Source organism: Pyrgilauda ruficollis, unplaced genomic scaffold (genome assembly GCF_017590135.1).
Source record: "Pyrgilauda ruficollis isolate IOZ18807 unplaced genomic scaffold, ASM1759013v1 scaffold189, whole genome shotgun sequence".
Lineage (NCBI taxonomy): Eukaryota > Metazoa > Chordata > Aves > Passeriformes > Passeridae > Pyrgilauda > Pyrgilauda ruficollis.
This window is the reverse complement of record NW_024517984.1, coordinates 311707-323306: the sequence shown is the minus strand read 5'-3', so window position 1 is coordinate 323306 and position 11600 is coordinate 311707. Positions and strand designations below refer to the sequence as shown.

Genomic DNA, 11600 nt, shown 5'->3' with positions numbered 1-11600 from the left:
GCTCACGTTCAGCCGCTTGTCAGCCAGCACCCCCAGCTCTTTTCCAGTGGGCCTCTCTCCCGGCCCGCAGTGCTGGATGTGGCCAAGGCTCAGGGCATGGCCCCGCTGAGGGACCCAACATGGCGCCGGCTCCTTCCCCGCCGCTCGCGGGAGCTCCGCCCGTGACATCACGCGAGCGCGCCCGGGCGTCACGTGTCGGCGCGGTGACGTCACGCGCAGCGTCCCTGGCCGGTGAGCGGCGGCCGCAGCCTGAGGGGTCCGTGAGGGGCCGGGGGCGGAGCGGGGTCGTGCGGGAGGGCCCCGCACGGGTGAGGGAGCCGGGGACGGAACGGGGCTGTGCGGGAGGGCCCCGCACGGGTGAGGGACCCGGGAACGGAACGGGGCTGTGCGGGAGGGCCCCGCACGGGTGAGGGAGCCGGGGACGGAACGGGGCCGTGCGGGAGGGCTCCGCACGGGTGAGGGAGCCGGGGACGGAACGGGGCCGTGCGGGAGGGCCCCGCACGGGTGAGGGAGCCGGGGACGGAATGGGGCCGTGCGGGAGGGCCCCGCACGGGTGAGGGAGCCGGGGACGAAACGGGGCTGTACGGGAGGGCCCCGCACGGGTGAGGGAGCCGGGGCCGTAAGGGAGGGCCCCTCACGGGTGAGGGAGCCGGGGATATCGCCGCTCTGGGGGCCTCCGGGCGGTTCTCGCCGGAGTTACCGCTGTCCTGGGGCTGCCGGGCCCGGCGGGAGTTCGGGGGTGTCGGCGCTTTGTGGGAGTACCGGGAGGTGCTTACCGCTGTCCCGGAGCCCTCCGGGGCTGCCGGGCCTCGGCGGCTCGGTGCTCGCTGCGGGTGACGCGGCCGTGTGCCCGCAGGTGTGCCGCCCTTTCTGCTGCGCGTGTCCCACAGCGGCGGATCCATGTCTTTCCTTGTAAGTAAACCCGAGCGCATTAGGGTGAGTGTTGAAGACCTTTCAGCTTCCCTCGTGTCTCGGTAGAACGAGTCTTGCGCTTGTGCAGAGCGGCCGGGCCTGGAGAGCACCATAAGGGCACAGGAAAACTGATTCCAGGGTTGGTGACAGGACGTGGGTGGGTGTGCAACCAGCGCTGGTTAAAAACCCTGCACTGAAGCTCTTATTGCTGGCTCATACACCTGTATCTCCTTGGGGTGTGGTGCAGAGGGGCTCTAATGGGCTTTGCAGTGAAGAAAAAGGGCCATAAAGCTGCTTATTTTCAGTCCTTCTTTAAGAAGTAGCCTCCTCACCTGTGTCACAGTTGATGGGTTTTTTTTCCTTCACTTTGCTTGCAAAGCTAAACACAACAGCTTTGTTTGGTTCTGCTTTTCAGCAGAAAATGAGGGAATTTCCAGCAGCAGAACCACTTCTAAGGCATTCAAATGGAATTCTTACATACAAGTTTTGAGTCATCATCACCTAAAGACTCATTGGTGCTTTCTAGGACCGGCCTCTCGAGCACTGAACAACATCAGCTGTTTATTAAACTATTAAGCTGTTTTGCTAAGTAGCAAATTCTGCCGTGGCAGTGTTTGTGATTAACCCAAATATTTGAATTCTCAGAGATGATACCGCCTCTTTGTAAATAGTTTAAAACCTCTTACACCTAAAAAGCCAACTTTTATTTGGCTGTGTGAGGGGGTTGTTGCATACTGATTATTTTTGCTGTATGTGCATGTATAAAAACTTGTTTGAATGAATTAAATTATATTAACTTTATTGCAAGTGCATGTTGATTGGGAATAACAGCAGCACCTGTGTGGTTGCTGGGTGCATGTCATTGGCCCAAAAAGGGAATATCTTGTCCAAAATAAGAATGTCACTGGTGATACAGCAAATCAATTTCAGCCCACACCAGAATCATTGAAATTTGAGGTTTTTTTTCTTGTGGGGAAGGGGAAAAGAAACTTTTCTCGAGATGGAATAACTGATTATGTGGAGAATTTTTATTTCTTTCAGCGGTGGGTGTCTGAGAAGTTCATTGTTGAGGGATTAAGGGAGTTCGAGCTGTTTGGAGGTAGGTTTTCCTCTTGTTAAATAACATTGCTAGAAATGTTTTATTTTAGCTGTAAAGCTTGGTAATTTGGTAGTAAAGGTGTATTTTATCACTAAAAGAGATGATTAAATCTCATTTTAAATCCACATATTCAAGCTGTCTAAGCCCAGTAATTTAATGTGGAAGTGTCCAAGATGTAGCAAGTTATTTGGAAATCATAACAGTTCTAAGATAGTTCTGTATTGCTTAGCATAACCACATTTTTTTCGTATGCAAAAGATGGATTTGGGGTTTTGGAAGGTTAATTACAATTTTCTGAGTGAAAATGGATTTTGAAACTGCTGATGGCTCCCCAGGAGGAGGAGCTGACAGGTTTGTGCTCTGCTTCTGCATAACAAAGCTGTCCACTAGGATGCAGAATTCCTGCTCAATGGCATGAAAAACAAACAGAGCATAGGAAATATGTCTAGATTTTGAGCTTCCAGGTGGAGTAAATGAATTTTTATTGATTAAAAAAATATTAGGTAGTTTCTTTTGTATGTAAGAGTCATCTTTGAATGTGTTTACAATCATAGAATTGTTCAGGTTGGAAGGGACCTTTAAAGATCACCAAGTCCTCCCCCCCTGCAATAAGGGACATGACAGAAGGTTAATACTTAGAGATACAGTAAAAAAAAAATTGTCACCTTACATTTCTGTCAAATATACAAGCAGTAGCACTTTGTGAATCTCTCTGATCCTGTGCATGTGCTGCAGTATGACTAGTGCTGCAACTTTGTGTGCAAATTAAATGTCTTTCTATAAAACAAAAAATCATGTATATTTGATACTGAAAAGGGTCATCCAGGGTTATTTACTTAGTTTTCCAACTATATTTTAATGGGTATCTGTTGAACAATTAATTTCTTTACTCCAGAGCAGCCTCCGGGTGACTCTCGGAGAAAAGTAAGTGACTTGTGCAGGCTGTGGTGCTGTGGTTCATTGCATGGAGATTATTCCTTGTGGAAGTTTGATTTTTCTTTTTATCTTAGTTATATATCTCATCTCTATATTTACCTCTACAAGTGTGGAAACAGGTTTCACCCTGGAGTGGAGATTTTGGTGTGTGGTTTTCAAACTATATGTGATAACTCAAAAATTTAAACTCAATCTCTTGGATTTCTATTTGTTTGTCATTTTCCTCCCCCCAGCCCCTCAAGGGTCTCTTTTTTTGAGGTGATTTCGTTCTGATCTTTCAGAGAAGGGAGGAAGAATTTAGTTTTATGGAACTCCTGAAAAGTGTTTGTTCTGCAGACCCTGACTGCTCACTGTCTGGTTCATAATGAGCATGCAACACATAAAATATCACAATTAACAATAGAGTATCTTAATCTAAATGATTCCCCATCTCCCCACACCACAAGTGTGCAGCTGTTGCTGTAGTTTAAGCTAATTGCAAACACGAATTAAGTGTGATTTGATCATAACTGTGTCAGTTCAAGCTGCTTATAATTGATTTTTGTGCCAGTGTCTGTAATTTACTGGCACAAACAAAGCTCAAAATAGGAGATGTATATGGAATGTTTTATATGAAATTGAGTAAATTCACACCTTTTTTTAAAATTGCTGAGTGTTAGACATGCTTGGCTGGAAGCAAATAGAGATTAGCATCTGTTTTGGTTATTTCCAAGGGTTTTCTTGGGATTTAGACATACACTGATTCTCATTTTGATCTTTTTATGTCCAAATAAAAGTCTTTTTTTTTTCCACCAGTGCTGTAGAGATAGGCACATAATTTGGGGAGGGGGATGGGAGGAAAATTTTTGTTGCTTTTGCTGAAGTGAGGGAGGGAGTGAGGAGATGGAGGGGAAGACAGCAGAACAAAACTGATGTTCCCTCTTCCTAACTCAGATTGATGCAGATCCTTGCAAGCATCACATAAGTGATTGTATTATGGTGTTTATACCAGTATTGCCTTTCAAAGATTAATTTGCTTTAAATCTATCTCAAATTAAACTGGACTCCCAAGCCAAAAGCCAGCTCTAAATGAATGTCATGCCATAAAACTGATCATATGGGACTTCATTTTGCAGCTGCTTTTGACCATACACCAAAAATTGTCCTGTGTGAAACCACTGAGGAGCTTTTTTGCAGTACCTCATAAATGACATTTCAGTTTAACTTTCTTTTTTTAAACTGTTGTGTGATGTTGATAAATTTCTGGTTGAGCTCCTTTTGCATTAACTCTGTTATTGGTCACTGCTAACATGAGGAGAGGTGAGTGAAGACCTCAGACTGGAAGACTTTTCAATAGGGAATTCACAGTATTTTTCCATTACTGCACAGCCTACACCATTAATAAGATTAAATTTATTTAATTCTTTGCATCTGTTTTGTTGGCTTATGCTCTCCCTGGAGTGGACTTTAATAAAGCAAACCACTTACATGTTGCTCAGTGTCTCACCAGCTGTCACTGCTCCATGACTGCTTCCCAGCCCCTGCTTCCATCTCCTTGGTGGTGCCTTTGTGCTTCAGAGGTTTCTATCTGCCTGTGTGTCTCTCCTGGCACTCTTGCTGTTGACAGGACTGTGTGAAATTGCTGAAAGAAGTAATGGATGATAAAGCTGAGATCAGAATGGACAGGCCTCTTCAGCTGAAGTTTGAAATCCTGAGTGGAAAGTTGCTGCCTGTTCTGAGCCAAGAAACAGCACTGTAGTGTTCACTAAAGGAAGGGATCTGGGAATGCTGCTCCCAGGGGCTTTAGCTATGCTGAGATGGGACTGAGTTCTTTGTACTGAAATTATACCAGAGCATCACAAATTTAATCTTAATTTTTGCCTTTTCCCTTAATGGAAAATGCACCTATTTTAAAGGTAGGTAGCGTGCTCTTCAAAGCCAATTGGAAAGGTGGAACTTGGGAAGTGTGGCTCTAATTTACTCCCAAAGTACACTTAGCACCCAGAGGTAATTTCCAGCAAACTCCTGTCTGTGCTCCTTGCACTGCATTTACCCTGGGCTAAGGGTAGAACAGCAAGTTCCTTGTTTTTTCAGCTGTCACTGTGTTGTTTCCATCTTTCAGTGATGGCAATAAAGAACAGAGTCTGCTGTCATGGTAGGAAAAGGCACAAACTTTTTCTGCTTCATGTACCATGAGAAAGGTCTGGTAAAGGGCATTTGCAGTTGATGAAGAATGAGGTGGAAAAATTGAGCTGCTGTTCTGAATGCCAGGAGGAGTTAATGTGCTGGAAACTGGAGGTAACTAAAGATGGTTTTAGATACCACATAAATTTTAATCCCCTTTAGATCACTCTCCTTGTGACTTTGGACATTTGAAGGAGTTGGAAGGTATAAAAGAACTTGCAAGAACATTGAAATTTATCATCTGCAAAATTCTGCAGGGGAAGATTTCAGTGTATGTAAAAAAGGCAGAAAGCTTTATGTCAGATGGGAGTGAGGGAAGGCTGACAGGCTTGGGAGTGCTGCTTCCCTCTGTGGTGTGGGGGTGCTTTTTTCCCTTTTTTTTTTATTCAGAAGCACTTCTGCTTTGCAGTTTTTATTTCATTTGGAGCTTCTCTTTTCATGTTTGTCTGATTTTCTTCATCACTCGTACCATTCAGCTAAGCAGCTTCAGCTGTGCTGGGCTTATCCCAGGTGAGCAGGTGAAAGCCTGGAGCTGCAGCATCCACCAGGAACACCAACTACAGTGCAGAGAAGGGCTAAGAACAGCTTCCCTTTGGCTCTGGCTCAGGCAACAAGGTGGTGGCACACAAGTTTGTAATCATAAGAGAAAGGCAGTTGCTATACAGCAGAGTTTAGGCTGTCCTGGGCAATAATAATTGGCTTTATTAAAATATTCCTGAATAAATTCTCACTTACAGTGATTAAAAATGTACTTGTTATGTGTTTTGTAACACAGATGTCTGGATCTTCTGAAATAAGGCATCTCCTGAGTTTCAATTGATAAATACTATTTAAAATTATTTCAACAGCAACTAAATCCTCTTCTGTATTCCTATTATTTTGAAGTGTATGTTAATGAGGGCCAGGTGAGTTTTCCAGCAGGTGATCTGTATTTCCTTTGACCTGACTTCATTTTTTTTCCTCAGACCAATGAGGCGAGCTCCGAGTCGATAGCTTCTTCCCCTAAAAGGGACACCATGAGCAACTTCCTGCCAGACAGCAGCTGCTATGAGTTGCTCACTATCATAGGTAATTCTTGGGGGCTGGGGGAATCAGAGTCTGCTTTGTAAAGAAAATCATTTCTGCAGATGTGTCCTTTTCTTGATTGATTGCTTGTTTTTGATAGTGGAAGTCTGCATCTTTGATTTTAAAATAATTTGAATAAAAAAATGAGATGCCCGTCCTAAAGGTTGAGAGGGACATGTAGTGGGTCAGTGATGCTGGGGGTGCAGTGCAGTCAGCAGAAGCAGCAGCAGTGCTCCTAATCACTGTTCTTGCCTCACTCCTGAATTTGAAGGACAGGATAATTCTGCTGGTTAGGAGGATTCCTCTCAGTGGGGTACATGCCAAGGAAGGTAATACCTCATGGAACAATTACTCTTTTTCACAAGGTCAAAAGTAATTTCAGTGAGTGAGGGTAAAGATTATTGAAGGGTCAGGGGCCGCAGGAGTTCTCTCAGTGCTTCCAAAAGCATTACTGAAGTTTTCATGCTTTCTCTTTCAGGCAGAGGCTTTGAAGACTTGATGGTTGTGAACCTGGCCAGGTATAAACCCACAGGAGAGTATGTCACAGTCAGAAGAGTGAACTTGGAGGCCTGCACAAATGAAATGGTCACTTTCTTGCAGGTAATACCACTCAACATGCAAGCTTAGAAGAGGACAGACAGTGAGAGCAATGCTTGTCAATATTGCAGTCATGTTTCTGCATTTACTAAATTTAATCAAAATATCTTTTATTTTAGGGGGAACTTCATGTTTCCAAGCTCTTCAACCACCCTAACATCGTGCCATACAAAGCAACTTTCATAGCTGACAATGAGCTGTGGGTAGTGACTTCTTTCATGGCCTATGGTGAGTGGAGAGGGGGTACCTTTTTCTGACCCTCATGTTCTGTGAAAATGAAATTGAAGAGCTGAAGTGTCCTTGGGGCTTTTGTTCTGACAGGTGGTGTTTCATTTCTTTCTAGGTTCTGCAAAAGATTTAATCTGTACCCATTTTACAGATGGGATGACTGAACTGGCCATTGCTTACATTCTCCAAGGTGTCTTGAAAGCACTTGACTACATCCACCATATGGGCTATGTGCATAGGTATTGAAAAATACATTGGTCATTTTCCTTCTGGTGGAAGTTCTTTGAAATAATACTCAGAGTAGAGCAGAGCATCAATCAGGAGACACAGAACAACATTAAGTTTTGTATTACTTTGCTGTTAGAGCAAATCAGTTTGATACTCCTGGGAAGGGACATCACTGATCTTACTAAGCTGCACAAAAGTGTTGTGGAGCAAACTTATCCCAAAGACCACTGTGTATCTAAAATCACAACCCATAACATTTACTCCTGCATTTCTCCTCACCACAGAAACATTCTTTGTGAACTTGCAAAGGTGATGAATAGAATCCTGTTAATTGATTTTGCCCAGCATCCAAAGATGATTGTTAGGAGTCTCAGCCTCTTGGTAGGAAGCTGATCAGGTATTGTCCTGTGCATTGAGCTGTTTGGTCCAGGCCAGGGAACCTGACTGTTTTTTTCCTTTTTTCCCCAGGAGTGTTAAAGCCAGCCACATCCTGATCTCTGTGGATGGCAAGGTGTACCTCTCTGGCCTGCGGAGTAACCTGAGTATGATCAACCATGGGCAGCGACTCAAAGTTGTTCACGACTTCCCCAAATACAGCATCAAGGTGCTGCCTTGGCTCAGTCCTGAGGTTTTGCAGCAGGTATGTTTAAGAGAAACTGCTTGTGTTTACTGATGTGTTGTATCTGTACAATTTTGTGAGCTCTTAGGGCAAGTCAGAGGGGTGTAGAGTGGGAGATATGAGAGAACCTGCAGAGTTGCTTTCTTGTGATGAGCTCTAGTCCTTTTTTCTCTTCTTTTTATCTTAAAACCAGTGACCCCTAGCAAGGGGAAGGGTACATGAATGCAAGGAAAAAGAAGGGGAGAGGCTAAAGGAAACACATTTGGAATGAATGCAGAGCAACTGGGTAGAATTTGATCTAGTTGATTCAACAGTTTAATTGTAGGCAGCTTTACAGGTTGTCTCATTAGCAAAGTGTTAACATCAGATGCAAGTTACCCAGGGCAGATGCCATCCCTACAGGCTGGCTGATTTCAGTTACATAAATGTTGCCCTTAACTGTGTGTTTTAACAAACCAAAAAACCCTCACCACAATAAACCAGTGTATCTGTGGCTTGTGCTGTTCCTGTTCTAATCATCTGGGTTTGTTGGCTTGCAGTCGAAATCATGGGTATTGCCCATTCAGTCATATCCAAGTCCCTGAAGGTAATTTTTCTTTTCCTTTTCATGTAGAATCTGCAGGGTTACGATGCAAAATCTGACATTTACAGCGTGGGGATAACGGCCTGTGAGCTGGCAAATGGACACGTCCCATTTAAAGACATGCCTTCTACTCAGGTAAGGTTTGCAGGCTCCTTTCTCGTCCTTCATCCTGGCACCTGGAACTGCTTCCTGCTCTGGCATGTGAGCACAGAAAGGTGTCCTGCCTGCATGAACGGGAAACCTTAACTGTGCTGTTGCTTGTGCCCTTGCTCTTCCAGATGCTCTTGGAAAAGCTGAATGGAACTGTTCCCTGCCTGCTGGACACCACCACGATTCCTGCTGACGAGCTGACCATGAAGACGTCGCGCTCCAGCGCGAACTACAGCATGGGGGAGAGCACGGCCACGGGCAACGCGCGCGCGGCCAACGGGGAGCCAGCCCTGCACCCCTACCTGCGCACCTTCTCCACCTACTTCCACAACTTCGTGGAGCAGTGCCTCCAGAGGAACCCCGATTTCAGGTAAAGCTGCTCTCCCCACCTGTGCTATTCTAGGGCTGGTTAAACTGTGGGAGTTAGCAGATATTGTTTACAGTTCACTTTCCAAAAGTGTAGCAGAGTGAGGATGTGCCCCCATCTGTTGAGGAGAGCAGTCCAAGTGTGTAGAACAAGCAGTGTTAACACTTTGAGCACTTCCTATATGAGAACCTGAGGAATTCCTTTGCAGCCTTCCTTGGAGGATGAGTGCTGCTGCACACCAGGAAGATAAACAACTTGTGTTTCTGGCCCCTCTGGGACTGTGTTTACCCAGTTCCCATCACTGCTCTTCAGCCAGCAGAGAGCAATGATGCCTTTTTCTTTGTAGTGAGGGGCATCTGTAGCCATGACAGACTTTTCAGGTGTGCCCCACTGCTCAGGTACTGTCCTTGGCCAGATGTAGGGGGTGCAAGTATGTAACTTAAAGGTTAGAAGAAGGAGGTTGAACTCCTTGCATAAAACATTACGTGATTGTAAATGCTTAATAAGCAGTGCTACTACTGAAAATAGGGGAGATACCCAACAGCTGAGAAATGGAAGAGGCAGGAAGGACCCTAGTCTTTTCTTATTCCCACTACCCGACTTCAAGCACTGACTCATGTTCTTGTGTGCTTCCCTCCTTCTACCTCCCTTCCACAGGCCAAGCGCAGGCACTCTGCTCAGTCACCCCTTTTTTAAGCAGGTAAGAAACTAATTTAGCTACAGGTAAATGCTTTGCTTTGCAAGCAATGCACAGTACTTTGCTTTATCTTGCTGTGAGGGTGGGGGTGTTGAGTTGCTGAATTTTCTGTGTTTGGGAAGATTAAGTCAGTTTTTTGACTATTTGTGGTGCAGTGTGGTGATTGTCACATCTGGGGAGGTGCTTAAGCTGTTCTTGAAGCATCTCTTATCTAAGAGAGGTTTTAAATCTGCCTGTTCTGGGAGCCACAACAGCTGTTCCCCTGCAGGCTGCTGAGCTCTGGGGCGAGGCACTTCTAACCTGCTCCTTAAGGAGTCCAAAGGGTGCCCTGTGCATTTCCTGCCTGTTTCTGCCTGCAGTGCTGGGTGTGGAGCAGCACCTGAGCAGCCCCATGTGCTCACTCTGTCCTCCCTGTGCAGATCAAGCGCCGTGCTTCCGAAGCACTCCCTGAACTTCTGCGCCCTGTCACCCCCATCACCAATTTGGAAGGGACACTGCCTCAGGATCCCAGTGGCATTTTTGGGTTGGTATCAAATCTGGAGCAGCTGGATGTAGATGACTGGGAATTCTAGAAAAATAGGGACTACACTGAGGAGGAGCTTTCTGGACATTGTAATTTATTGGTCCTGTTCATAAAAGCTGATGAGTGGTACACACAGAAGAGTTTACAGGTCCTTGGGAAGGAACTTCAACTGCCTGTTTACTTAAGAAGTAGCCTGGATACAAATGGACAGACCTGAGCTGGAAAAGGATCAACCCAAGGAGCTGTTGAGTATTCCAGAAGGTGCAGTGCCCAGAGCCCCATTCTTCCAGCTGAGCTCTGGTAGAGCACTTGAGGGTGTTGAGTGAGTCTGTGTAGTTATGGTCTCTATTTATGTGTTTCTAAAAATCACTGGCTTCCTCACAGCTGAGGCTGCATGTCCCTGCCCTCTTTGGTTCTTTCTCTTTTAAGGGTGCCTTAGAGTTGAGGGGAGGTGGGCAGCTTTTAGTTTTGGGCATTCTCTTAGAACTAGTCAAGTTCCTGTAACAGTGTTGTCACAGGGCAAGTTTTAAGGGGCGGGGGCAGGGAAAAGGGATTCTATTCTTAATTACTGCTTTGTGATGAAAAACAGATCAAAGACAAGCTGATGCCATTCCAGGCACTCTTGCTGCACTGAGCATTCCTCTGCAGCACTGGGTTTTTCCAGTCTGGAGAGGGCTTTTGAAAACTTCTCAGTCGATGCTGAGCACTCTGAACTCCAGGTCAGACAGGGCTTTCCAGCCTCCCCTTCCAGCTTCCTGGGTCACCAGAGCAGTGTGGATGCCTGGGCAATGTACCAGCTTTTTTATCCCCTTCTAGTTGAACTTCATGTTAGCTGGGCTGGTTTCACAGCATGAAACACTTACCTGCCTGTTCTCAGTGACTTACCCTGGCACAGAGGAAAAGTAAATTGATTGTCATGCTGATCCTCTTGCTCACAACTCCTGTACAGAACTGAACTTTAACCTTTCCATTACCATTGCTGTTCTGCCTTCCCTCACTGACAGGTAAAAGCTGCTCACGTGGCTCCCTGTGATTCATGGCTGTGTGACTCTGCCCTGCTGCTGTGGCAGCTCTCCCCCATTCCGTGGCGTTTGGTTTGTTTGGAGGTGTATTTAAGGCTTCTAGTTTGACTTTTTTTTTCCAAGGACTGTGGTGCTGAAGGTCATCTGCTCTTTACTGAAGCACTGAGAATCCTTGTATAGGTGCAGTTGATGGGAGTAGTGGTGCTGGCAACAGGTCCTTTTTGTGTTTATAAATTGTACTTGAACCCAGATAAAGTTTGTTACTCTAGTTGTTTTTTTTTTTTCCAAAACAAATAAAATATTTCTGAAGTTGTTTTTTAAGTTTGCTGTTTGTGCAGGATGGTGGAGTGAATCACAGAGGGTGACAGGCTGGCTGTGCATGCTTGCTTTTACCTTAGTTTCGTAAGCTCA

At 45.6% G+C, this 11600-nt stretch overlaps 1 protein-coding gene across 5 annotated transcripts; it reads left to right on the top strand.

Annotated features, from left to right (window-relative positions):
* The first annotated feature begins 194 nt into the window (after positions 1–194).
* Positions 195–11500, top strand: STRADA (STE20 related adaptor alpha). Of its 5 annotated transcripts, none has more exons than XM_041465376.1 (13): positions 195–256; positions 857–912; positions 1954–2011; positions 2907–2935; positions 6076–6178; positions 6654–6775; positions 6892–7000; positions 7116–7239; positions 7697–7868; positions 8461–8565; positions 8709–8950; positions 9605–9647; positions 10064–11500. In XM_041465376.1, the coding sequence occupies exons 2-13, from the start codon at positions 901–903 to the stop codon at positions 10214–10216; spliced, it is 1272 nt and encodes a 423-aa protein (XP_041321310.1). In that variant the 5' UTR covers positions 195–256; positions 857–900; the 3' UTR covers positions 10217–11500. The 5 variants fall into 5 exon arrangements, with proteins under 5 accessions (XP_041321310.1, XP_041321309.1, XP_041321312.1 ...); XM_041465375.1 differs by having other exon boundaries at positions 857–936; XM_041465377.1 differs by lacking the exon at positions 195–256 and adding an exon at positions 294–308.
* Positions 11501–11600: the final 100 nt, after the last annotated feature.